The following is a 26,873-nucleotide window of genomic DNA, read 5'->3' on the forward strand; positions in this document are numbered from 1 at the left end:
GGATCAGCAAATTACCAGTCAATCATATATTCTAGCAACTATACAGTCAAGACTTAATGTCTTTGCATGTTCTGCCATCAAAACGTGACTTGGGCATCTAATAACAGTTCCCACAAACTCTTAAGTGATTTGTGCAGAGTATGGGTCTTTTCCATTGAAAAGTCTTCATTTCTAAAAGTTGTTGAAGGTACAGTACATCTAAACTATAGAAATAATGCAGTTCGACACTACTTTAACTAGTGCTTCAGCTCCATTCTATGGAATCGTGGAATTTGTAGTTTTTCAAAGTCTTTAGCCTTCTCTGCAAAAAGTACTGGTGCTTCACAAAACTACAACTCCTAGGATTCAGCAGGATGGAGCCATGGCAGTTAAACTGGTGTCAGACTTCATTATCTATACAGTGTAGATCACCCAGAAATGCCACAGGAATCCACTTTTCAAATAAAAAAAAATTAAAATGCACTTTTGTCTATTATATGAACCCAAGCAGCTTTTTGAATCCTGGGCAGTGTGGACCTGTTAGATTGACATTGAAACTGAATCTCTTGCTGCTGATGCCTGTTTATGGAGTTCTTAAATGCAGAATAACTTAAATTGAGTAAATGCATCTCATCTTTGTGTTAATAGGATAAAATAATTCCTCCTGATCCAATAACTAAAATTGAAAAGCAAACAACACTGCATCAGTTAAATCAGATTCTTCGCCACCGACTTGTGACAACAGATCTTCCACCACAGCTAGCAAATCTTACAGTTGGTAAGCATTTGAACCACTTTACTCCTTATGAATTAAAAAGCTGAATACAAGTTTAAAATAGTTTCCGAAGTGTTTATATTTAAATTCAAGGAAACAGAAAAATGGATTGATTCTCATTGTTACTGAGGCTAGACAGGAATCATGTAACCTTGAAGTTTCTTTCTTCTCTCCATCTCTAGAATCTGCTCCATTTCTTCAGTTTGCCTTAGCCCAGGTCAGATGTGCCTGACTCCTTCTCTGTGGTCTCTTCTAGTCATTAATGTTTGTTTTTTTCTCTCTTATTAAACTTATTAGCCTTTTTGATATTTTTATATTTCATTCCCTCCGTTGCTTATTGTGCTTTCCCTTTCTATCTTTAGTTGCAATCATCAGGAAACTTTATTTACTCTTTCACATTAAAAAAGGTGAACAATAGAAAAGGGAAAATCTGTATTGTTAGCAAACAACTGCATTCATTCTGGAAGTTTGGATTTTTTTCAGAATTGTGGTAAATGCATCTAGATAAATGAGTTTTGGCTTTATCCCTGTAATCTTGTCTTGGGTCTAGGTTGTTGGGTTGTTGTTGTTTTTTTAACAGTTTCCAGTCCTTGTTTAATTCTTTGATTTGTGGTGTGTTTGTTCTTATGGTTTCTTTTCTTAGCCAATGGTCGTGTAAAGTTTCGTGTTGAGGGTGAATTTGAGGCTACTTTAACAGTGATGGGAGATGATCCTGATGTCCCGTGGCGTCTTCTGAAACTGGAAATTCTGGTTGAAGACAAAGAGACTGGAGGTAATGCCAGAAGATATTGTGATAGATCGAATGCTCCTGATTCTGAGTGCTCCTTGAATTGTTACACTCCTTTAACTCTTCTGTTAAAATAAACTGTGTTTCTTCCGGCTATATTGTGGTGCAGTGGTTAAATGCAGGTACTGTAGCCAAAATGTTGTGAGTTCGATCCTGTAGGGCTCCATCCTTACATCCAAGTCAGTAAAAATGAGTACTCCTCTTGCTGGGGGCAACTGACTAACACATTGTAAACCACTTAGAGAGTGCTTAGCACTATAAAGTGGTATAGAAATGTACGTGCTATTACTATTGCTATATCAGATGATGATGATGATAGTATTGTTACCATTATTTCTTACCTGCCTCTCCCAATGTATCAAAGCGGGGACCAACAGCAAACCAATAAATACATAACATCTGTTAAAAACACAATATCAGTTAAAACATATCAATTAAAATAACAGACCATCCACATTTAAAATTAATTTAAAATTTAAGATCATCTGGATAAGCCTGCCAGAAGACACTGGTCTTTAATATTGTCTTATATTCAGACTGTGTCTTCAGCTGTCAAATCCCTTCCAGTAGGTTGTTCCATAGTCTGTTGGTGATGTGTTTCTCAGCTTTATTTATTTATTTATTTTTATCCTGCCATTCTCCCAAGTTGGGACCCATAGAGAGGATTTACTCTATATTCCCAGGTCTGCGTTCTCAAAGTGTATGTTTCATCAATAGTGACTCTTCAAGCATTAATAAACCTTTGCTGCTTTCTGCTAATGTATGAAGCTTCAAACCAAAACCTTTTAAGTAGTGTTATGTAATCTTTTGAGATGCATTAAAAACATAGATACCTCTTATTTTGTTTTAATGGAAGATGGTCGAGCCTTAGTTCATAGCATGCAGATCAACTTCATCCACCAGTTGGTCCAGTCTCGGCTGTTCGCAGATGAGAAACCTCTGCAGGACATGTACAACTGTTTACGTATCCTTTTAAAAACTTGTTCTGAAGCTTCAAGAGGAGGAAGAGAACAAGACTATGGGACTAGAAGGGCTTCTTTTCCATTTTCTTCCAATTGCCATTTACTGATGCATCCATCCTCACCCATCAGCCACTTACACTGTAAGGTAAACAAAGAATTGATGAAGATAATTTTCCTGACACTTTCAACATGAGTGGAATTCTGTTAGCTTCAACTCTATATTCAACCCATTATAAATAGATGCTAGGTAATGTAGTTGCGTGTGTACCTGGTGGGTATTTTCTGAAGCTGCAGGTATTCTTTAGGTGTGATCACTTGTTTCTGTATTAGCATACAGGTATAAGTCAGGCGGGGTACAGACCACTCAAAAAGGGTGGTCTGCCTGCACCTTGTTTTGCTGCATGAGGAAGCTGCAGTGGATAAACTGCACAGCTTCCTCGCCCAGCAAAAAGAACCTGCGAAAAGCGGGTTCTTTTTGCCGCGACATTGTGACGCCACAGTGCGCCAATGGCAACATCACAATTTTGCCACCATTTTGATGCCCTTGTCAAGTGTGAGGGGCAAGGGGCATCTGGAAGTGCCACCCCTTGCACGTGATGACGGCACCCCATTGCGCCCGTCTCTCCTGGGCCGACGTTAACAAAGTAGATATGTTCTTGGGCATTATTTCTTTAACAGGAAATTGGATACCAGAGTCAGAAATAACAAAAGAACAGGGATAGTTCTTGTACTACAAAAAAGAAGAGCACTTTAATATATTTTGAAAAATTTTATCTCCAGAACTCACATACACATGTGGGGGAAAAAAACCCAGATCAGGTGAGCCTTTTAAGCACAACTATACATAAATTTATACACAAATATTATGAAGCTTCTAGAGACCATTTTGAAACCTACATTCAAAATGTATCCAGGGCCAAACTTCTAAATCTGTGCTTAATAATTTGGGAGATGGCTGGTGAGGCAGGTGTATCTGCTTTCCCCCTTTCTCTCTGCTTTGCTATTCACTCCTGCTCAGTAAATGATTTTGAGGACATCAGTTGTTTACCTTGCTTGCTTGATGTAGGCATACACAGATACAGCAGGATTGGTTGGAGTAGAATCCCATTCTTTCATAGCTCAAACTTTATTGGATTGTTTGCTGCAGATATTCTGCTGCAACCTGTCTTTGAAAGTCTGTTTCTCCAGCTCTCCTTCACCATTCTCCCAATGCAAATGCTACTAAAAATCCTCCAGCAAGTCAGAGGAAAGGGGGACCTGGAAAGCATAAAAATACTTTGCAAATAGTTTATCAGAGGTTTTGTTAACTGAGGTATGCCTATATTCTCTCTTTTTGTCATACAGACAAAAAACAGTTATGACAGGGTTTTCTTGGCAAGATTTGTTCAGAGGGGGTTTACCATTATCTTCATCTGAGGCTGAGAGAGTGTAACTTGCCCAAAGTCACCCAGTGTGCTTCCATGTCTGAATGGGGATTCGAACCCTAATCTCCAGGGTCATAAGCCAGTTCTCAAAGCACTTTAATATGCTGGTTGTCAAAAACCAATTACAAAACACAAAGGCAGGGGACAAGTTGGTATAATTTTGATCACATCTCAAATAATTCTTTATTTTTTCCCCCCAATATCCTGCAATAACAATAGCTTTAATGAACTGAACAAAGAAATCTTTTTCCAACTAGTTTTTATTAAGGAATATTTTCTCTGTGAATAAAGAGCAGCTTGAAATGGTTTGAAAGTCATACCAGTCTAGTCATCTATCTTAATGTTTTGGATTTTTTCCCCTTTGCAATTGAGTTTATGTAAATTTACTTTTTCAGTCTAATCTATTAAAACCATTTTCCCCTTCCTGGATATTATGAAGGATAGCTCACATTCACACCCAGCCAATGTTGTAAACAGCTAGAACATTTTAAAATGTTTTACTAACAAAGAGCAAGTGGAAAATGACACAGATTACTGTATATACACATATATAAGTCTAGAAATTTTGGACAAAAATTGACCCAAAAAACCTGAGTTGACTTATCCACAGGTCAGTGTAAGTACTGTACTTTAACTCTTATAAAAAGGGAACCATCCCTTGGTGAAAAGCAGAAGTTTAATCTGTCCTGAATAACTATCACCCCCCCGACCCCGCTCTCTCATCCATCCATCCTTCAGTGGGAGCCCAAACAGTTATGCCTGCTGGAATTTTGTTAAGTTATTTTATATCATTGTCCTTTGTTTCATCCTATAGATCCTTTGTTACATGCTCCTTGATATATCAAAATCCATAGTTTTAGCCTCAAAACCTGCCCTCGACTTATACATGAGGTCAACTTATAGTCGAATATACACGTTATGTCCTTTCCTTAGTTTTAATGAGAACCAATGTTCTGAGGTAAAATAGAAGCCACTTTCCTCTTTTCCTGCTTGCTTTCTTAACTCTTCTATTGTATTATGTCAGGGGTAGGCAACCTTTTTGAGCCGGGGGCCGGGTTGCTGTCCCTCAGACAACTGGGGGGGCCGAAGCCAAAAAATAATAATTAAATAATTTTTAAATAATAAATATATATATAAATAAACCAGGACCATGTAGGACAAATTTCAAATGGAAGACCCTTTTTTTAAAAAAATGGAGGACACGCGAAAAATTTGCTGATTTTTTAAAAAATGTTAATATAAATGCATGTTTCTGAGGCTTCTATAGACAATTGCCCTCCAAAGGCCCCAGCAGCAATCGGCGGCAGGACTGGGCTGGGGCCGGTCCCAAGGCCTCGCCGGGCCGCATCCGGTCCGCGGGCCGCAGGTTGCCTACCCCTGTATTATGTCCTAAATCTAGAACATTGTACAGGTTACATTGTTCTGCATTTAGCACATTGCCCTGGTAGCTGCTAAGAGTTACAAATCAGATGGCACTGGCTATTAATATTGCTGTTTCAGTAGTATACAATTGTGGTTTTGCTTTAGCACAACGTGCCTCCACTTGCTTAAAAAAGGACAGTTTTCACTGATTCCTCCTCCTCACACCTCTGTATTGAAACTTGTTCCAGAGAATCCTCCAATCCTCAAACACCTTTAGGGATGGAGGGGATATATGTGTGTTGGGGGTGGTCACTTCTGGTAATCATTTTGGATGTTTATGGCTTTGTTATTTATTTATTTTTTTGTGTTTTTCTGGTTTTTGGTAGCCCCGGAGTAGGGGAAGCAAACCCTTGCATTTGTGGCTGATTTGGGGTTGATTTCTCTAGTTTTCAAGTGACAAATCATCTGAAAATGGCACAGACAATTTTTAATAATAATAATAATAGTAATAATAATAATAATAGTAATAATAATAATAATAATAATAATAATAATAATATTTATTTCTATCTTCCCGCCTTTCCCAATGGATCGAGGCGGGATCACAGCAGAGTTAAAATTACACTTACAATATTGCAGCATTAGTTACTGCACAATTAAAATCACAGCTAAAAATATAAAAACATAAGAACATAAAAGCATAGGAACATAAAAACATAAAACATAATTAAGATTGTATGTTTTTAATTTTAAAAAGTAAACATTTTGTAAGTCTGGGGGCATTCCTATGGTCTCAAGAGCAGCATCTGGCCCACAGTCTGCCATTCAACCACCCCAATGTAGATTCAATTGGATCTTTTACAAATTCCTGGAGTGTTTATCAAGAATGGCTTTGAGATGTTTGTTCAATAGAAGCAGTGTACAAAGGTCAGCAAGTCTTAGATGTAATGTAAGAGTAAATGTACTTACTGTTCAAAGCTGTAACTTTATTTTACAGTATTTACTTAACTCAAATCCTTTAGATTCCTTCTGCTTGTCACTGCAGTTGGAAGTTTTACGTTCACAGACTTTAATGCTGATTCGAGAACGCTGGGGTGATCTTGTACAAGAGGAACGATACCAACCAGGCAAATGTCTATCTCTGTCTGTTTGGAAGTAAGTGAAATAATGATTGAGATCTACAAATGTTTATCCAGATGATCCAAGCATAGGTTCTTGGATGATACCATAAAGCTTCAATAAGGAAAGTCTAGGAATACATGTAGCCTATATTGAAGTATTCAGGACTTGCCAGTCATTTGGATTTTGTGCGATTTACTGTTGCTTTCTCCCTCTTAAACGAGCCATGTATATTGTTTCTAGAATGTAAGCACAATCTGGAATGTAAGCACAATCACAATTTCTGGCCTTTTAGTAACATCAAATGTGTAGTGTTAACTACATATTCCAGTCAGTGTCACTGCTGAATCACTTCTGATAGGAAGAGAGTATTTCAAGGATATTTAGTGTAGTTTGGAATAGAGTACCTGGAGAGTGTTTCTTGCTTCCTTTGTCAAGTTCTTTTTGATACCCAGAACCTTTACAGTGTTTCAAACACTACACATGTTTCCAGTCATACTCAAAACTAATAGAAAAAGTCTTTCCTATTCCAGTCTTGGTGCTAAGGCTATCTGATGTGGGGAACAAGCTGTTGCTTTGTTTCTTTTCTCCTATGGTGCCAGGGACTGGTGCCATATTTTTGCCCGTTGGCAAGGGCCATCCAGTTCAACCCCCTGCCAAGCAGGAAATCTCAAAGCATCCCTGACAGATGGCCATCCAGCTTCTATTTAAAGACTTCCAAGGAAGGAGACTCCACTACACTCCAAGGGAGTGTTTTCCACTGTCAAACAGCCCTTATTGTCAGGAAGTTCCTCCTAATGTTGAGGTGGAATCTCTTTTCCTGTAGCTTGCATCCATTGCTCTGGGTCCTAGTGTCTGGAGCAGCAGAAAACAAGCTAGCTCTCTTCTCAATGTGACATCCCTTCAAGTATTTAAACAGGGCTATCATATCACCTCTTAACCTTCTCTTCTCCAGGCTAAACATCCCCAGCTCCCTGAGTCGTTCCTCATAGGGTATGGTTTCCAGACTCTTCACCATTTTAGTCACGCCCCTTTGGACACGCTCCAGTTTCTCCACATCCTGTTTAAATTGTGCTGTCCTGAACTGGCCACAGCGCTTCCAGAGGGGCGTGACTAGTGCAGAATAGAGTGGCACCATTACTTCTCTTGATCTAGACACTATACTTCTATTGATGCAGCCTAAAATTGCATTGGCCTAGTTAACTGTATTGTAAGACACCAAGACACCATTTAAATTTATGAAAATTAACATCTGTTGGTATTGCCTCACATCAAAAGGGAAGTGCATGTAATATATATTTGTTTTAGAAGTTTATGTCACAGTCAGTATAGATATTTCTGTGGCTTACAGAATTGAAAAACAAAACTGCTGAAAACACATAAGATTAATTTAGCACTGTCTTATGTATTTCTGGCCTTGGTTTAAATTATTGGCATGAATCTGTCCTCAAACCATCTAGATCTTTTAAAGGTCAATTGACCAACTGCTTTTGCCCATTAATCTGTGTGTATGTTAAGATTAGACTTAGGAACCTTGCTTATTTACCTGCCAGTAAGTTCATTTGGGTTCATGGGTATATGGCGGGGTTTTCTTCATAATGAAACTCTCCCAGATGAGCTACACATGAGCGCTACAGCCTTGTTCTTAAAATAGTTCTCAAAAACTTAACTATTGCATGCTGCCGTTTCCTGATCAGTATTTTTGTCCTACTTGTTCCTTCAGAAAATTATGTGGCCTAATTGAGTCAATGTATCTGAACTGCTGTGTTACATTTTTATACATGTATTATGATTTGGTGCATTATGTAGCTGAAATCCTGTTTTGATTATGAAGGCTGTACAGTAAAGGCTATGCCTCACATTGTGAGGGCTGTGCTCTAAAACCATTGAGCAACTGCTAAGAGTTAGGTGGGCACATTTGTTCCCTGCAAGATCTAGGAAGACCACCCTGCTTGCACTCTGCACTGTGCCTTCTGGCTGTCACCCCCTGAAGTTATTTAACAATTTTTAAGTAAAAAACACCCAATTGTAATTATGGGGAGTCTCCACACTACCCCACCAGTAAACAAATAAAGACTTATCCAGAGGGGAGAAACAGCTGAGGGGATGTGGTGGTAACAGACTAGAAGTGTCCATCATACACACTGTGGAATGTATGAGGCAATTCACCACATTCTCCCCTCCTAGCTGTGTCTCCCCCCCCCCCGGATAAGTATTCAACCAGACAGTAAACTCAAAGTCAACTTCCAGTTTTTCTTGGTTAAATAATGGTCTATCCTGAGTCTAAAACAGTACTGGTGGGGATAATGTGGAGGGAGGCCTGGGAGGGGGGAATCAGTGTACTATACTCACCCCTTCACTAAAAGGTGGCCTTAAAGTACTGTACCATAATAAATAAATAGTAAAACATATCAAAATAGTTTGGTAAAGGTTGGGACGCCTGGGGAAATTGAAAGGTCTCAGCTTGGTTCTGGAAAGACTACAAAGTGGATACCAGCTGTGTCTTTCCAATGAGAGTGAGCACTACCTCCAAGAAAATTCTTTCTCCAGTAGTGTGTATATCTGAAGATAATATTCAGTATAGCCAGTCAGCAGAATTGGTAGTGGAATCTCATATCAGGCAAGGTTCTTGAGAATTTCAGATAGCAGATTGTGGTGGGATTTCAAATCTAGATTAGATGTGCACCTATGAGAGAAGTTCAATAATTATCTAAAGACTAGAATAGAAGACTAAAATTTTGGGGCGGTACTATCAGTGTCCTGTTTTATAATAAGATTAAACTGTTTGTAATGATATTAAAGTGTTTCTGTGTTTCACAGACAAAATCATTTGTACTCCTAAGAGCCTATCTAACACACCATTTCTATTTTAAGCCAACAGGTGGTTGGGAGAAAAACAGGGACTGCATCTCTTCATAAGGTCACAATTAAAATAGATGAGAATGATGTTTCGAAACCTTTGCAAATCTCTCATGAACCTCCCCTTCCAGCTTGTGATTCCAAACTAACTGAAAGAGCTATGAAGGTAAATGTCAGCAGTTTCAGCAGCTGGACCAGGCATATACTTTTAATTAACTATATTGTTTTAAGCAGTATAAGCGACTTCTGTTTCAGGCATCTGCTAATTCAGAATTCTGTTGAATATTTTAAATTAATTTATTTGAGCTAGTATCGTTGGGAGCTCCATCAGATATTTTATATGTTTAGTAATTATTTCACCAGTACCACAAGAATTAGTTCAGCAGTGTATTATTGCAAAAATCAGAATTTCTTATTTCTTGACTACTGTTTACTCCCAAATAATTTTCTAATCTTCCATGAACTTTTTTTTTTAAAGGTGGTAGGGCAGCCAAATTCAGTTTTAATCTCTTGATTTAAAATCCAGCAGATGGTAACTTTTTACAAGAAGTAATGAGATGGTACCTTTTATTACTGCTGTTTTATTGTATGATGCAGTCTAACAGTAAATTCAGAAGGTGCAAGTTCTCCTTTTATAGTCCCCTTATTCCCTTCACTGTTACCAGAGTCCCAAAAAGGCAGCAGGAAGGGTAATTGATACCAAGCAGTCAGCTCAGTCCAACAAGCCTCAGTTCAGACAAAGACAGGGCACCAGGGAGGATGTTAGTAATGGGAAGTAAGGCTAACTATTCCCAGAGTTGTTGGTGATTAAGAAATTCTGGAAGTGTTACATCAGAAACAACAGGAAGCTAAGGGCTTGAGTGTGCTGTGAATATTCCCCCAACTTGATCTGAGCGATGTTGTTCCACTAACTGTACTGTATAGAAAACAGCTGGCTGAATGTAAGAAAACCTAAGTAGGCTTAGGTTTAGGAAGCTACCTGGTGCTAGTATATTCACTGAGGTGAACCAAAGCCATTATTAAATGTTGCTTGAAGTGTTGTGGCAATTTATGACTTAAATTTTTATTTAACACTGCTTTTTAAAAATTTGTGCTCTAACTCTTTTTTTTAAATTATTTTTAGATAGACCATTTGTCAGTAGAGAAGCTTCTGATAGACAGTGTACATGCAAGAGCTCACCAGAAGCTCCAGGAACTAAAAGCCATTCTAAAGAGCTACAATGCCAATGACAATTGTATGTGGTGGTATCTCAATAGCATTTATTATTTGGTGGGGGGATGTGATTCTGCATGTTTCATGTGCCACCCCTTTAAACCTTACTTCCAAATCATGGGACATAAATACTGAAGAGGTAGGGTTGTGTGTGTGTGTGTCTGTCTGTGTGTCTGTCTCTCTGTAATGAAATTATCTTGCCTGTTTGCCTCTACCCAGCCTAATCAGAGTACTGTACATTAATGCACTTTACATTAAGTGCTTTCTTTTAGTCCATTATCACCATATGTATTTCATAGAAAAATAATAAAAGATTTCAAAAAAACATGGGGTAGTGGCTGTGTAAGAGACAGCATGGTGTAGTGGTTTGGGTGTTGGACTAGGTCTCTGGAGAACAGGTTTCAAATCCTCTCTCAGCCATGGGAATTCACTGGGTGATCTTGGGCAAGTCATCCTCTCCCAGTCTCAGAGGAAGGCCAGGGCAAAACCCCTCTGAACAAATTTTGCCAAGAAAACTGTATTGTACATTTACATTGGGGTTGTCTTAAGTCAGAAATTATATGAACACACAATAAAGGGATGAATGGCAAAAGGGGCTGCATTTATTTTGAAGAAAATTGAATTATTTGTACAACTAATAAACAGTTTAGCTGTTTTGTGTAGCAGATGTTTCTCTCTGTCCACTCCTGCTCAGACCTATATCCCTCTGCTTTGATAGAAGCCCTCAAAATAAACCAGCCTGGTTATCTTTGCCACTGCTGCCGCCGCCGCCCTGCCTCCTCCTCCTCTTCCTCCTCCTTCTTACTTGTTTAGAAAAACTAGCTTTGTTTTGATAACTAATGGATACTGAGTAATATCTCCAATACTTGTTTGTCAACTAGTGTATATTCAGATTGGTGAATAAGTGTTACATCAAAACAAAGTTGCTTATGAAAAGGGTGAAGGTAGTAACAGTGGCTGCTTGATTCTTTACAGTTAAGTGGTCATATGTTATTGGTACATAATAAAAGCTTAATATTGGATGCATCTAAACTGTAAAAATAATGCAGTTTGACATAACTTTAAGTGCTTTAGCTCCAGCCTATGTAATTCTGGGACTTGTAGTTTTACAATGTCTTTAGCCTTCACTGGCAAAGAGTGCTGGTGCTGCACAAAACTATAACTCCCAGGATTCTCCAGGATGGAGTCATGGCAATTAAAATGGTGTCAAACTGCATTATTTCTATATACAGATTTACCCACTGATTGGATGAAAAAGCTTTCATTCAGAAGCAATTCCGTTGTAATTGGCACAATGCTGGCCTCAAATGTTAGTTTTGTTACTGGGAAGTTTCTGAATGCTTAATCAAGTAAAACTTGTTATCTTCTTGATTCTTTAGCTTTTATAGAAATGGCTCTCCCAACACTTGTTATCCCTATTTTGGAGCCATGTGGTCGATCTGAATGCCTACACATTTTTGTAGACCTTCATTCTGGAATGTTTCAACTCATGCTTTATGGACTTGGTAAGCAAATAAGATTGACCTTTACCTTCACTTCATTGTTTCCTTCTGATACATGACAATATTCAGTAGGGTTTGAAAGGCACCAGATCTTATCTGATCCTGGAAGCTAAGCAGGGGCAGCCCTGGGTAGTACTTTGATGGGAGACCACCAGTGAATACCAGTTGCTCTAGGGCATATTTCAAAAGAAGGAGCTAGCAAAATCACCTCTGACTAGTCCTTGCCTAAGAAATCTTTATGAAATTAATGAGGTCGCTATAGCTTATCAGGCAACTTGAAGACATGGTCTTACGCACAGACACACACAACACAATACAATATGATTTGACAAACTCCCTACCAAAGGAAGTAATGATAGCTAACAATTTAATAGAAGCCAGAAATAGTGTGCTGAATCTGTAAAATGTATTTTATAAATAGTCTAAGTCTTTTATAAGTACAGTGTGCCCTTGGCTTATGTGGGGGATCCGTTCCGGACCCCCCTGCGTAAGCCAAATATTGCTTATGCTCGAGCCCCATTCAAGTGAATGGGGTTTGTGCATGCGGCGGCGCGTGCACGCCACAGGCATGCACCCCATTCATTCGAATGGGACGTGCCAACCCTTGCGCCCCTCTACGTGGCTTGTGCCAACCCTTGTGCCCCTCTACGTGGCTTTGCACACACTGTATACCCCTTTGCATTATGTTTCAGTAAGCCAGGAAGTTCCTATTAACCTTGGTTTCCTGATTTTGGATGAAATGGTAACAAACCTATCATAGGCCTTGGTATCTTAATTGATGATATCTTAATTTCTGAATTAGGAAGGCTGAAGTAGCCATATTCTGCACGGCATTTCAGATTGCTTTGCTGTTATAAATGATTTGGAAAGAGCTGCTATTGGACAAATAATATGGGTCTGGATAGTCTATGCATTAGTCTTAAAGAACAGACTACATTCTGAATTGCAAACGGCTTGTATTTTTAAGCTTCATTTTTGAAAAAAAAAAAAAAATCTCATAGCACCTGCACCCATGTAATACATCTGTTTGATTGGCTCGAGATTTAGGTTCCTTTAAATCAGAGGGACTTTAATGATGACTACATGCGTCTTAACAGATTCCAGTAAATGTATTCTACACATGTCTAACTGGACACAGCTCACTGGCTTAATAGTTAGAACCTTGCACCTTAGATCACAAAATTCAAGATTCTAACTACTAAGTCAGTGGATTGTATTCAATTAGACGTGTTTAGAATACATTTACAAAAATCTGTAACACTCATTTAGTCACTACTAAAGTCCAGCTGGAAATGTTCTTGTGATGGAGCTGTATTTTATACATTATAACAGAGCCCATGTTAGTTTTAGTGCTGAATAGATCAGGACTTGCTGGCTGTTCATAAAGCCTGTGTGGTTTCCTTTTAAATAACTAAACATTCCTAGCTGTATAAGTGTTTCAATCTGTTTGTTTAAAGGTCCAGATTTTATTTATCTAAACAAATGGAAATGTCAAAGTAGTAATAAATAATCTTTCCTTATAGACCAGCAGACATTAGATGACATGGAAAAGTCTGTCAATGATGACATGAAGCGTATCATTACATGGATTCAGCAACTCAAGTGAGTAAACTGTGCTGTTGTGAACTTCTGATGCTTTCTACGTATTCTACTTTGTGCTGCACCTTCTGCTTGTCCTCAGCATTATGCAGTTCGAGAAATTGTGTGTTTCTTAGCTCCCCTTTTATCAGATACAACATAAGATATTGCTGCTTATTAGAAAATACTTGCTTTACCACATGCAAATAAGATTTTTCTACAGAAAAGTTTTACAATATCGATACCAGTTTTTCCTTTCTCTTTATTATCCTCTGCTGTTAATAACCAAAGGCCTCATGTCTTCTTTGCCATTCTTTTGAAAAGTTGCCTAGGTAACTATTCAACATAATTAAACTCTAGTTATTATTATTATTATTATTAAACTTTATTTCTATAGCGCTGTAATTATACACAGCGCTGTACAAAGTCGGTAAAATTAGGAGTAAATAATAAAAGCCTGCCCAAGGCGTACATTCTAAGATAATAACAATTTAAAGAGGAATAGATAAAATTACCATATAGAAAGGAAAAACAGATTAAAAACATCAAATATCAAATATAGTTATATTCCTTTTATTCAAGGGCTGTACTGTAACTATAAAAGAGATATTGGTTGACAGTGAAAAGGGGAAATTGGATGCCTAGGTATAGTAGCTGAAGTTGTATTTTCCTTTGCCACCACTGTTGAGAATGGGTTCAATCACCAGTGAATTTTTCTTTGGATGAGTCCCCAGCTGTTCACCAGCAGCATATCTGTGTGACTAGTAGGGGCTGTCAGTGAGTAATAGTGAACCAACTGGATGGCTTGGTAAATGCCTCTAGGAGATTGGTGCTTTAGGCCAAGAGGAAAAAAGTTGCCCAGGTGATCATGAAGGGGAAGGATCCAAGGAAGGGGCATTTCTTTTCCCTCCTAATTTCCTGTGGTCTGGAAGGAGACGTCAGAGACCTGCTGTCCAGGAAGGTCTTTTAGTGGGGATGCCCACTGGCTTCTTCACAACAAGGAAGATAGGAGGCATGCAGATATGGCAGGGATAAAAAACATATGAAACATAGGTGGACCCCAGACTCCAGTAATTTGTACCAGCTCCCCACTCCCTCACCTCAGCCCTGCTTTGCCCTTGCCCTGCCCCAATCATCATTCGAGCCTAGTAGCTTGGAGGCATGCCTGGGTTGAGGGGATAGCTAAAAGCACTTTGGAAGCTCTGTCTCAACCTTATGGTAACATTTAGATAAGAATAAAACATAAAGCATTTGACAAGGATTTTCATAAAGCATTTGACAAGGTCTGTCACCAAAAGTTATTGAGCAGACCTAGCATTCATAGGATAAATGACCAGTCCTCTGAGAAGTATGCCAGGGATAAAAGGACAGATCCTCTGGTTTTGAACAGGAATGGAAGAATAAACATCTAAAACCCAGAATTAGTGTAGTAGCTCTAAGAGACAATTAATTTTCTGCATGATTGTTAAGTTGCAGTATTGTTTTGCATGGTTGCAAGTAGATCAAAAGGATGATATAAATCTAGGAAACCTAGAAGGCAGTATTAACTGTATTATATTCTTGTACATGAATAGTGGTGGTCTTGTATGTCCTGGATTTTTTTTCTTTTTCTTTTTAATTAAGGTTTTGGCTTGGACAGCAGTGTTGCAAACAATCAATAAAACATTTGCCTACAGTCAGCAGTGAAACACTACAGCTAGCTAATTACGCTACTCACCCTGTGGGAGATCTCTCCAATTACAAGCTCTTCATCAAGCTCACCCGACTTCCACAGTACTACATTGTAAGTGAAAGAGGAATCTTCACATGAGCTTTGTCCTTGGATTGATGAAAATAAACTGGAGCAATTTTTGGCAGCTGGATTGAGAGAGACTATCTCTGACTGTTGCTTGAATCTTCCACTCAGTCACTTTGAGCTGCCAGCATGTAACTAACTGTTCAATTTGAGCTTCTCTCTGTACCCAGATTTTCTCAGTTTGCCAAAGTTTTTTTTAATTACGGTACTATTTGTTTCCTAGCAGTTAATCTAGCATGAATGATAGGAAAGTTTTGTATTGTTGAAGTGAGGACTCTGTACTTAAGAACTTTGCATAAGCTAAATATATAATTGAATACAGTGTATTTTACCTATCATTGAATACAGCAATTTTTTCAATTTTGTATTACTGAATAGAGCAAGCTTTGTGAATTGAAAAATAAAATTTGTGAAAACTTTCACACAAAAACAGATAGGGAGACGTGTAGAATAGCTCTTTTTCCTACAGTTTAACAATGGTTGAATAGAAGCCTTTTCTTTTTCTTCAATTAAAATTTGATAGAATTATAAGTACCAGTTTACTGTACATCTAGATCTGCCCTCAGGACAATGCAGCTAGCCAGAGCAGTAGGGAACCAGGCATTTGTCAAAGAGATAGCAAGTGGATTGCAGTCTACAAAAGCTCCTGCTAAAATAAACAGTCTTAAAAGTTCAACTAGGTTCCTTTCCTCACTTCATTTTATAAAGAAGTGAAGCAAATAGTAATAATATTCAAATAGTTATTTAAGGTCACATCAGGGCTTGTGCTCATCAAATAGGATTTTGAAGTTATTTATTTATGAGCAGCATACCTTCCAGCCATAGCACTTCTGTCCATTTCACAAGCACTTTGCTGTGCAGCATTTGGAGAATGGGGAGCAAAGTGGAGACTGTTGTTTGAGGAAGGCAAAACATAAATTGAGCTTGGCATACAGAACAAATGGAATGTAATTTTGCAACACATTCATTTAAAATGAGCAAGAAAATTTGGAAGGGCCAGGGGCTGCCTACCATACTTCCTAATCCCAGCTGTGGAGTAGGTGGACCCTGCCTCTGACATCACTGGGTTTCCAGCTGAAGTGTTGGCTAGAATTGCTCTGCCCAACATGCTGGGCTGCACCTTTCCTATATGGGGAAGGAGAGAAGCAGATTCAATTTCTGTTTTGAGCTACCAATTGAAAGCCCAGTTAACTTAGCTCTTCCCACCTCTTCCTTACACGAGGAAGGCACAAAAAGAAGGAAGGAATGAAGGAAGTGAGCATGCCTCAAGGCCATCAATCAGTTGTGCTCCCATCCATCTTCCTTCTAAGGAACTTGGTCTTTGGACTGGGCCTTGCCCCATGGACTGCGTGGGTTAGCCTGGGGAGCTGGATTTGAGCCAGAGGCTGAAAAGTTTCCACTATGATTTAAAATTATAAATGTCTATGTTATGTTTCAATGAATGAGTTTTTTTGGGTTCTGGAACATAATTGTTGAGGTACATCAACTAAAATGTATTGTCTGACCTTTGCATGAAAACTATATCCAAATTATCTTAACTAAAACATTTAAACATCTTTGATTCTTGCAGTCATTATACTTTCAGAGTGGTCTTAAGATTTGTTTAACACTAGGGTACAATTGGAGTGGGGGAGAGGGTATACTTCTCTTGAGTGCTATGCAAGTACTGTATCTTACTGTAACATTTTAACAATCTAGGTAGTGGAGATGTTTGATGTTCCCAACAACCCCACACAGCTGGAATACAAATACTACTTTCTTTCTGTGAGCTATCCTGAAGGAGATGATGCTCCTGCTACTGCAGTTCTGCTACAACAATTTAAACCAAATATTGAGGAGCTGGTTTTGGACACAAAAAGTGGGAAATATGCAAAAGGTGGAACAAAGCGAAAGGTAAAGATTTTATATCAGACACTAAACTTGTATTAATTTGTAATTGTATATTTGCTAGTTGGAAGTGAGCTAATAAATCTTGGAATTTGTCCTGAGCTCTGACTAAAAAATGAGTAGTGTCTAATGGCAAAGAGTCACCCTGCTAACAGTCCTTTTGTTATTCTAGAACAACAACAACAAAAAAAGAACAAAAATTGAGTTTGAATAGTATTCTCATGTCCTGCTGTTGCAGTTATTTCCAGTATTTAAAACTTTTATTCATCTCAATTCTTTTTTCAGAGTAGTAAATGGAACATACATTTTAGTACATCTTTATCTATAAAATCTTGTCTCATGCTAATATATTTCGTAAGTGACTCAAAATCCATTGTTTTGAGATACAGCTTGGTAATGTTTCATGTATTAATATAATAAGTATTTCAGTAATGGCCACATAATTTGGACAGTCTTTGGTTAGTGAGGCAGTATTTGGCTATATGCAGTTCATCTCAAATACAAATTTAGAGAAACAGTTCATCTGATGGTAATGCTACCTAGGAATTTGATGGTGTGCATACTTTCCCCCCATTGTATAAGCGTTGAATCATAAATGCAGGTGCCCTGTCATCTCTTGATTTAGGAATATGTGCATTTAATGCTTAATTTTTAGGAGTGTGTCACCTGATTAAATAAATCTTAATCACATAGGTTTTAATCAATTATGTATGCACAGGTTTGTATTTGAATACAACATTAATTTTGAAGAAACTAAGGACAAGTTACTCTCTTATCAGCCAGTGTGGTGTAGTGCTTTGAGTGTTGGACTACAACTCTGGAGACCAGGGTCCAAATTCCTGCTCAGTCATAGAAACCAACTGAGTGAATTTGGGCAAGTTATATGCTCTCACGCTCAAAGGCAGAAGCAAACCCCCCCTGAACAAATCTTGCCAAGAATATCCCATTATAGGTTTGTGTTAGGGCCACCATAAATGGGAAACAACTTGAAAGTACACAACAAATCAACAAAGTATAAGTTGTTTTGGGAAGAATCTCTTGCAGGCACCATCTTAGAAGAGGCATCCTCTCTTGTGATAGAAAGAGTGGGAGCTATCCCTTTTAAAATGGGACTTGCCATCTGCAATATTTCAGTTTTCAATATTACTAGTTTTCGTAATAAAAATATCTTGCAAGATTAAACTATGGTACTAGATGAGTCTATTAAAAGTTTGTAATAAATTAATCCACTTAAATGTTACATCCTGACTAAATTAACTAGGTGTATTCCCATACCCTGAGAAGACAAGCAGCATAGATCTTACATGTTTTCTCAGAAATCCATGTGTCTCATAAGTCAGGACAATGCACTGTATAAGGACATGGAAAACATGTCTCTGTTGTGGTGCTCTGGTTGTGGAAAGCCCCTCCCTCAGAGGTCTGATTGGCACCAACATTGGATTCATTTCAGTGCTGAGTTGAAACATAGCTTTTTAAAAAAAAAACATTGTGGTCTAATTATTTTATCCAATTTATACATGTACATTATTTTAACTGACTCGTTATATAGTTTAATATGTTTTCAGACTGTAAATTATCTTCTATTTTTTTAAATTTTAAAAATGGATTTTATTGCATCTCTTTGATATAGGGCTAGATATAAATATTTAGCATAAGGAGATTTGCTCCATGTGGGTCTCTGTATAGGATGGCAACCTATATACTAGTTTATATGAAGTAGGTAATTGTCATGCTGTAACCCTTAAGCTTATAATTTACTGCAGAGAAATGTGTTCCAACCTTGAGATTGTACTTTGCTAAAAAGAAATTGTTCTGCTTATTTTTTATTTTTTTATTTTTATTTTTTTTTAGTTGTCTGGTGATCCATGTCCCGCAGAACCCAAGAAACCAAAACGTTCTGGAGAAATGTGTGCCTTCAATAAAGTTCTAGCTCATATTGTAGCCATGTGTGATACAAATATGCCATTTATAGGACTTCGTATGGAGGTAAGTAGAAAAACGGTTTCTTTTAAGGACAGGAAATTGGATTGATTAAGTAGAGACTTCACAAGAAGAAGTTGTTCTGAGCTCTATCAGCATGTCATCACTTCAGATATAATCTCATTCATCACTGTATAATATAGCTCATATTGCAGGTATCATAGATATAAATGTTTACCTAAAGGCACAGTCATGTGTTGACTTACCTGTGTTCACTGAATTCAATGAAACCTCTTAGTGGACATGTTTGGAATTGCTCTGGAAATGACTTGAAGGCACATCATAACCACAAAAACAAGACTGAACATAGTAGTTGATTAATGTGCAGTTCTTTTTACCTGAAAAGTTTTATCATCAGAAACAGTATTTATTGTCACTTTCCCTCCCTTAAAGTAGTGATTTGCCATTGTAAAGATAAAGTTATGATGTCCTGTTTGTCTGTTTCAGTTATCTGCTATGGAGATTCCACACCAAGGAGTCCAGGTTGAAGGAGATGGCTTCAGTCATGCTATTCGTTTATTAAAGTAAAGTGATTATGCCACACTTTAATCCATGTATACAATATTCTCTGCGTGATACAAGCGAGGAAAGTGTGTAATGTACAATGCATTGTAGAATTCAAGGTTTTATTTGAAGGTTATTGGGGAATATGCATTTTTATTTTTCGTTTATTCATATTTTTAAAAGATTCAATAGTGGTGATACACTTAAAATAAAAAAACATTTAAAAAACCAAAAACATTGCTTGTACTCATGAAGGAAATTAGAAAATACATGAAAGCCTGAAGGTCTGTTAATGTGTGTACTGAAAACACACAGGTCGTAAGCAGTAGCAACTGCCCAAACAGCTATTAAAGAGTCTTTGTCTGACAACATCCTTTGCATACTGCATTAGCTGAGGTACAACCCTCCATGAGAATGTTACCTGAAGTTTTTCTCTAGGCTTCCCAGAGTCTAATTTGCTTTAGTGTTCTGCCCATTGAGAATTCTCGGACATCTTTGCTCTGTACACTGCCAAATAACATTATTAACATTAAGTAAATGTTTCATCCCTGTCAGAATGTTATATTGAACGAAATCACATAGCCATGCTCAAACTCTTTTGTAAGGTTACAATTGCATTAGTCATACAGAAAAGAAAAGGCCCTTGAATCCAATTTTTCTTCAAAAACTGTGTGGTTCCTGTGTTGTTGAAAAGAATGACTGGTGTTGTTAAAGGCTTAGAAGTTAGACTGGAATGATTCCCAGTACAGACTGAAACCTTTCCATAACCTCTAAGCCTTTTTCATTACCTATGTCTTTGAACTGGAACAAATGATCTAAATTATTAGTAAAGGCCAAAATGCCAAGTCGGTATGATGTTGGACACGTAATTATGCATTTTTAAAAAACAAATTCACACTTTCTAAATTTAACTAAAGAGCCAGTGTAGCATAGTGATTTGAGCATTAGACTACGATTCTGGAGACCAGGGTTCAATTTCCAGCTTGGCCATGAAACCTACTGGATGACCCATGGCAAGTCACATTAAAACATTCTGCTTCTTGTTAGCTGTTGTGGTTTATTGAGAATTTCCTCTTTTTGTATGGGTAAAGTATTCCACAGGTAAAGTATTTTGCATGGGTAAAGTTGAAAGAGTTGCACAAAGAGAGTGGCCAGGATTCAACTTTGTTGTTTCACTAGCACAAATTTACTTTGTCATAAACATCTGGTTTTGAACTGTTTGTAAGGAGAGAAGCCAACATACAACATTTCCAGTTGTTCCAGAGCTAGTGTGCCTAGGAATTATAAGATGCACTACTGCTTGTGCAAGTGGAAAAACCAATGGAGTGTTACTAGTGCACTGTTTTCCTCTGTTAATATTATATCAGATTTAGGCCAGTTTCTCTGTACAATTTTTTTTAGTTTCAACTTCTCTGCAATGACGCTTTTTATTATCCATGTTAAAAGTTATTCTGAATATATTAAGAATAGTATTCTGATTTGTTTAGCTATGAGGCTGACATAAGTTCACTACCATGCCTCCTTCCTTTTGAACAGAATTCCTCCATGCAAGGGTACAAGTGAAGAAACCCAGAAGGCTCTGGATCGTTCTCTTCTTGATTGCACTTTCCGATTACAAGGTAGAAATAACCGCACGTGGGTGGCTGAATTGGTATTCGCAAATTGTCCACTTAGTAGCACTTCTTCCAGGGAACAAGGTTAGTTTCATAGTTATCCTTTGTTTTTCTCTACTTTCTGCTCTACTTTTTGTGTATCAGAATAATGTGACTACTGTCTTGAATTTTGTAGGCCCAACCCGTCATGTTTACCTGACATATGAAAGCCAGTTGTCTGAACCAGTTGGTGGCCGAAAAGTAGTTGAGATGTTCCTCAATGATTGGAGTAGTATTGCTCGATTATATGAATGTGTGTTAGAATTTGCCCGATCCCTGCCAGGTATATGAAGACATTCTCCTTTGTTCTTTTCTTGATGTAAAAGGTCTACCAAAATAATTTATGCTTTTTGGCATTTCCCTCCCTTACCTCTATACCTTATTTTTATCCCTTGCAGAAATACCCAGCCATCTGAATGTTTTCTCAGAAGTCCGGATCTACAATTATCGGAAGTTAATTCTTTGCTATGGAACTACCAAGGGAAGTTCTGTAAGCAATCATTTTTACTTTCCTTTTGAAGTCATACTGATAGCGCTCTATGATTTTGGTCTTATGCGTCCACCTATTTTTACTGCAGCCTCAAATAGCTACTAGGTTTATACAATACTACATAATTGTGTGCTAGTTCACTCTTATGATGTTTTGTATGGTACAATTAATTACTGAAGTGATTATTCCCAACTTTCTTTTGCTTTTCTACTTTAACTTTTAATTGTCCTATGAAGTTATTCCAAACCATGTAGGATGATATCTAATACAGTGTTACCCCGGGTTACGAAAATAATTCGTTCCGCCGCCGCTTTCGTAACCCGAAAGGCTTTCGCAAGCCGAAACCCCATAGGCGCTAATGGGGAAAAGCCGCGATTTGGTGCGAAAAAGCGCCGAAAAGCACCAAAATTTCTTTCATAACCCGAAATAACCTTCGTAACCCGGAACAGTTTTTTTCAATTGGATTTTTTCGTAACCCGGAAATTTCGTAAGGCGGCGCATTCGTATCCCGGGGTAACACTGTACTGTGTTTGCATGTGAGAAATCTTCCTATCCTCCCAGTGATGCCCTTTTAAAAAACGTCTTTTGAATGTCAGGAAAGCTTGAGGAAAGATCTGAGATTTGAGGTGTGGGTGTATGTGCAGAAAAATCACAGACTTTTTTTCATACACACCTCACATACGGTGCTTGATCAGTGGCAAGCACAGTTTACCTTTAAATCCAAACATACAAACATAAGTTTGGTGCTTCAGAAGTAATGACAAACTATAGTTTCCCAAAAAATTGGGAATAGTTAACTGATGAGACAATGAAAGTGGTGGGAGAAAGGGACTATAGGAACAAAATAATTTATTCATATAATCTTTTTTATTGTATTGTATTGTATTGTATTGTATTCTCTATATTTTTATTGCTGTAACCCGCCTGGATTCCTTGTGATTGGGTGGGCTATAAATAAATAAATTATTATCATCCTCCTCCTCCTCCTCCTCCTCCTCATCATCATTATTATTATTATTGTCAGGTTTGGTATTACAGGTACTTCTGAAGCAGCTCAGTGCTCCAGAAACATGTGCTATGAATCTATTTGTTTCAATGTACAGCAACGTATTTTACACTGAAATAAATTATATTGGTTCTTGGTCTTCTATGTTGGATAAGTAGTGGCTAATTCAGTATTTAGAGGGCATTTCTGATAGCCAAGCAAAAACATTTACCTGCTTCAACTTCATAAACATTTTAGCAGATCAGAAGTACATTTATTAAAAAAAGAGAAAAAATAATCAGAATCTGTCATCTTGCCTTGATTGTAGCCAGATCTGAGTAAACATGTAAGCATTTCTGATATCAGATACTCTAGGCTGAGGAACTGCATTATCTTTTATGTGGTCTGTGGAAAAGGTGAAAATTCTCCCTCCTTTTCAGTATATATAGCTACTCAGTTCCACGGGTAAGAGCCAGGAATTCTTCTGTATCCGTGGTGCCACAAAGATGCAAGTTCAGTGGTGTCCAAGGTCTTCACTAATCTTTTTTAATAGACTATTGGCAGCATTTTTTTCAATTAAAAAAAAAAGGCCTAGGCCTTTTTATTGTTCCCTATGATGCTGTATGTTACAGAAATTTCTTTTTAAAAAATAGTACAGCGGGCCCTTACCTAACGCGGGGGACCCATTCTGCCCCCCCCCCCGGCATAAGGCAAAAAGCGCTTATGTTCAAGCCCCATTGGATATAATGGGGCTCGTGCTCGCAGTGTGGCCGTGCGTGGGTGCCATTCTCCCTATTGCTGCACGACTTCAGCATAAGCTGAAAGCTGCGTATAATGTGCCTGCGTATGGTGCGAGCGCACTGTAGATTGACGTGCTTTCAGATTGTTAAAAACCCTTAAATTGAGGGTTCTTAAAAGTATTCATTGTAATTTTTTCATCCCAAACTAGCCTAGTAGAAGAAAGTCAATTTCCAAGACAGTATATTAAATTGTAAGCAATTTGCCCCTTTTTCTTCTGGGGAGGGTTCCATAGCTTTTGTCAGATTCTCAGGGACTCCTTGACCCAGGAAAGGCTGAGAACCACTACTTTAGGTTTTGCTTTGTGTCTGCATGTGCTCGTACACTGTGAAATAGTTGCTTCCTTAGATGTCCTTGGACAATTTTTTCTAAACAACTTTGTGTTTACAGATCAGCATTCAGTGGAACTCTGCACACCAGAAATTCCACATATCACTAGGAACAGTTGGACCAAACTCGGGTTGCAGTAACTGTCACAATACTATCCTTCATCAGCTCCAAGAAATGTTCAACAAATCACCAAATGTAGTCCATCTATTGCAGGTAATTAGCTGTTTTCTCCTCTTTGGAAGAGAAGTATTGCATACACCATGCAGAAAATATAGGAAGATACATTTTGTTACTAATCAGCAAACGTGTCAACCATGTCCTCTGTGTGATTGTGGAAGGACTGTAAACTCATTTAGTTCTGTATTTAGAGGTTTGTTTGGAACCCAAATTCCTGAGTGGTGAAATTTAGAAACAGTATTTATGTTGGTTATTTCTGAATGCTAGGCATATTTCGTTAGCTGCTGCAAAACTTAACTAGTATTATTTTTACTTGCAGGTTTTGTATGATACTCAGGCTCCATTAAATGCGATCAATAAGCTCCCAACTGTGCCAATGCTGGGACTGACACAACGCACCAACACAGCCTACCAATGTTTCTCAATTCTGCCTCAGTCACCCACACACATCAGGCTGGCTTTTCGCAATATGTACTGCATTGACATTTACTGCCAGAGCCGTGGGGTGGTGGCAATTCGTGATGGAGCATATAGCCTTTTTGACAATAGCAAAATTGTGGAAGGCTTTTACCCTGCCCCAGGATTAAAGGTGTCTTATTTTTGTATATTTATTCTATAGTATAACAGTGAGATAGTTGTGGCTGAGCTCATCTTGATATTTCAGAAAGATTTGCTTAAGAGGAGAAGAGCTTTGAAAAGATACCTTCCAATAATTTTAAAATTAGTAGGATTCTAAGTTTACTAGTGGTAAGGAATTTTAAAACTGAGGTATCTCTTTGATATATAATATGTTTGTTCAGTAAAATCCTTCAGAATACTAGCTTTCTGTGTTTTAACAATTGTTGCCCAAAAATAAATGACTACTTAGAACCAATACAGGAGTAGCCATAGCTTATAGGAAAAAATATCTTTCTACATTCAGTGTTCATTCTTAGACTTCCTAGTTTTAAACATTCAGGTGTCAAACTTAGACTAGATTCCTGCCACTGGTCTTGGAGAACTGGCCGCAGATGAAGTAGACAGTATTGGCTTGGATGTGTTACTCTGTGCCTACAGTGTACTGACAGTCATTTTATTAAAACTCTTCTCTCCCTTGCAAGTGCAACTGACATTAACTTTTTTGATTGCTTCTGGGGCTGATACCATTTTTAGCAGAAACAGAGTGGCTTATTTTGGTAGCACTTTGAATTTAAAATATCTGCTGAAATTGTCAGTGGCAGGTGATTTCTGATTCTGCTGTGAAATAGAATGCAGCAGCTTTTAAAGAAATCTAAACAGACTTAGCAGAACACTATAAATATTTGAAATGCTGATAGAATATTTGATTGTTATTCAAAAAGCTAACTATTGGCGGGATACAGACCGCCCAAAAAGGGCGGTCTGCCGGCGTCGCCTTTTCCCCCGGCGGGAAGCCGCAGTGTATAAACTGCGCAGTTTCCCGCCGGCAAAAAACGAACCCGCAAATAGCGGATTCTTTTTGTGGAATACGTACTATGGTTAGGGAGCATCTGTATGGTACCGGGCCATTGTTACTTAAGATTGGTTTGCATTTATGATGAACATAATGGGAAAGCATCCTGCCTTTTACATCTATATATTATATCCACAGACATTCCTGAACATGTTCGTTGACAGCAATCAAGATGCACGAAGACGATCTGTCAATGAAGATGATAATCCACCATCTCCTATTGGAGGAGATATGATGGATTCATTAATATCACAACTTCAACCTCAGCAGCAGGTGATGTGTGTGTGTGTGTATCCTTATATATGCATGTGTGTTCTGATTTCAAAACCGAGAACATCAAATATAGACTAAATATGTAGATTTTATGTATAGATTGATCATCTTTTTAGGCAAATGTTATTGTTCGGCTTGAGGAGATTATGGCTGTGGTAGCTCAGTGGCAAGAGACAACATTGTGTCGTAGGAAGCTTATTCCTAACACCTCTGGAGCCTTCTGTGTAACCAAGAAGCTGTTCCCAGCCCACCAGAATTAGTTTGTGGAGCATATTCAGGTTCCACTGTAGTCTACTGTTTCACCAGTGACATCCACCATGGGTTCCTACTCATGTTTTACATGTAGAAGATCACACGTTTGATCCCAGGCACATTCGTGTAGTGATCAGAACCCTGCCTCCTGTCTGAAATTCTGAACAATTATTGCTGGTTGGTTTAAACAGTACTAAACTTGGTAGACCATCTGTTCCAAGTTGGTACAAGACAGCTGCCTTGTATATGAACTGGCCTGTATTAATTATATTCTCAGGATGGCAGCATAAGTAATCCACTAATACCTTGGGTTTTACTCCATGCTCCATGGAGTCAGCATTCCTTCTTTTTTTTTTTTTTTTTAAGACTCCTAACTGTCTTCTCTGACAGTTTTTTTAACTGCCTGCCTGCAGTCTGGGCAAAGTCAACCTTTTCTCTGAGGTTTTATTCAATTTAAAACAGATTAAAAATACAAAAGGAAGCAGGGAAGCAGCCGATTGCAGCAGTAACAGAAACAATAAATTTACAAACTTAAAAAAAGAAAAGGAAAGCAGCCCTCTCAGATGACCAATGGGTCTCTGGAGATATTTCATTTCACCAGATGAGCGAAAATAAAATCTCTTTGTAACGAGGGTTTAAAATAAATATTTGTGTCCTCCAGTGAAAGGAAAATGAAGAAATTGGCTATGGCTGTTGTGGAGGAGATGAGTCCAAGCAAA

General features: G+C 38.1%; 2 protein-coding genes across 2 annotated transcripts in view; one reads left to right on the forward strand and one right to left on the reverse strand.

Moving 5' to 3' along the window:
• Positions 1–26,873, reverse strand: part of USP9X (ubiquitin specific peptidase 9 X-linked) — a 361,613-nt gene that overhangs the window by 146,611 nt on the left and 188,129 nt on the right. The gene's annotated exons all lie outside the window — the stretch shown is intronic.
• Positions 1–26,873, forward strand: part of MED14 (mediator complex subunit 14) — a 59,885-nt gene that overhangs the window by 14,676 nt on the left and 18,336 nt on the right. The window contains 18 exon segments of the mRNA XM_042457063.1: positions 628–757; positions 1,398–1,526; positions 2,398–2,505; positions 6,312–6,444; positions 9,283–9,433; positions 10,391–10,502; positions 11,860–11,985; positions 13,506–13,584; positions 15,184–15,343; positions 17,054–17,248; positions 19,094–19,228; positions 19,670–19,746; positions 21,263–21,423; positions 21,515–21,661; positions 21,777–21,868; positions 24,042–24,194; positions 24,478–24,747; positions 25,768–25,902. Of these exon segments, the coding sequence (XP_042312997.1) occupies positions 628–757; positions 1,398–1,526; positions 2,398–2,505; positions 6,312–6,444; positions 9,283–9,433; positions 10,391–10,502; positions 11,860–11,985; positions 13,506–13,584; positions 15,184–15,343; positions 17,054–17,248; positions 19,094–19,228; positions 19,670–19,746; positions 21,263–21,423; positions 21,515–21,661; positions 21,777–21,868; positions 24,042–24,194; positions 24,478–24,747; positions 25,768–25,902 (2,493 nt within the window).

Source organism: Sceloporus undulatus, chromosome 3, assembly GCF_019175285.1.
Source record: "Sceloporus undulatus isolate JIND9_A2432 ecotype Alabama chromosome 3, SceUnd_v1.1, whole genome shotgun sequence".
Lineage (NCBI taxonomy): Eukaryota > Metazoa > Chordata > Lepidosauria > Squamata > Phrynosomatidae > Sceloporus > Sceloporus undulatus.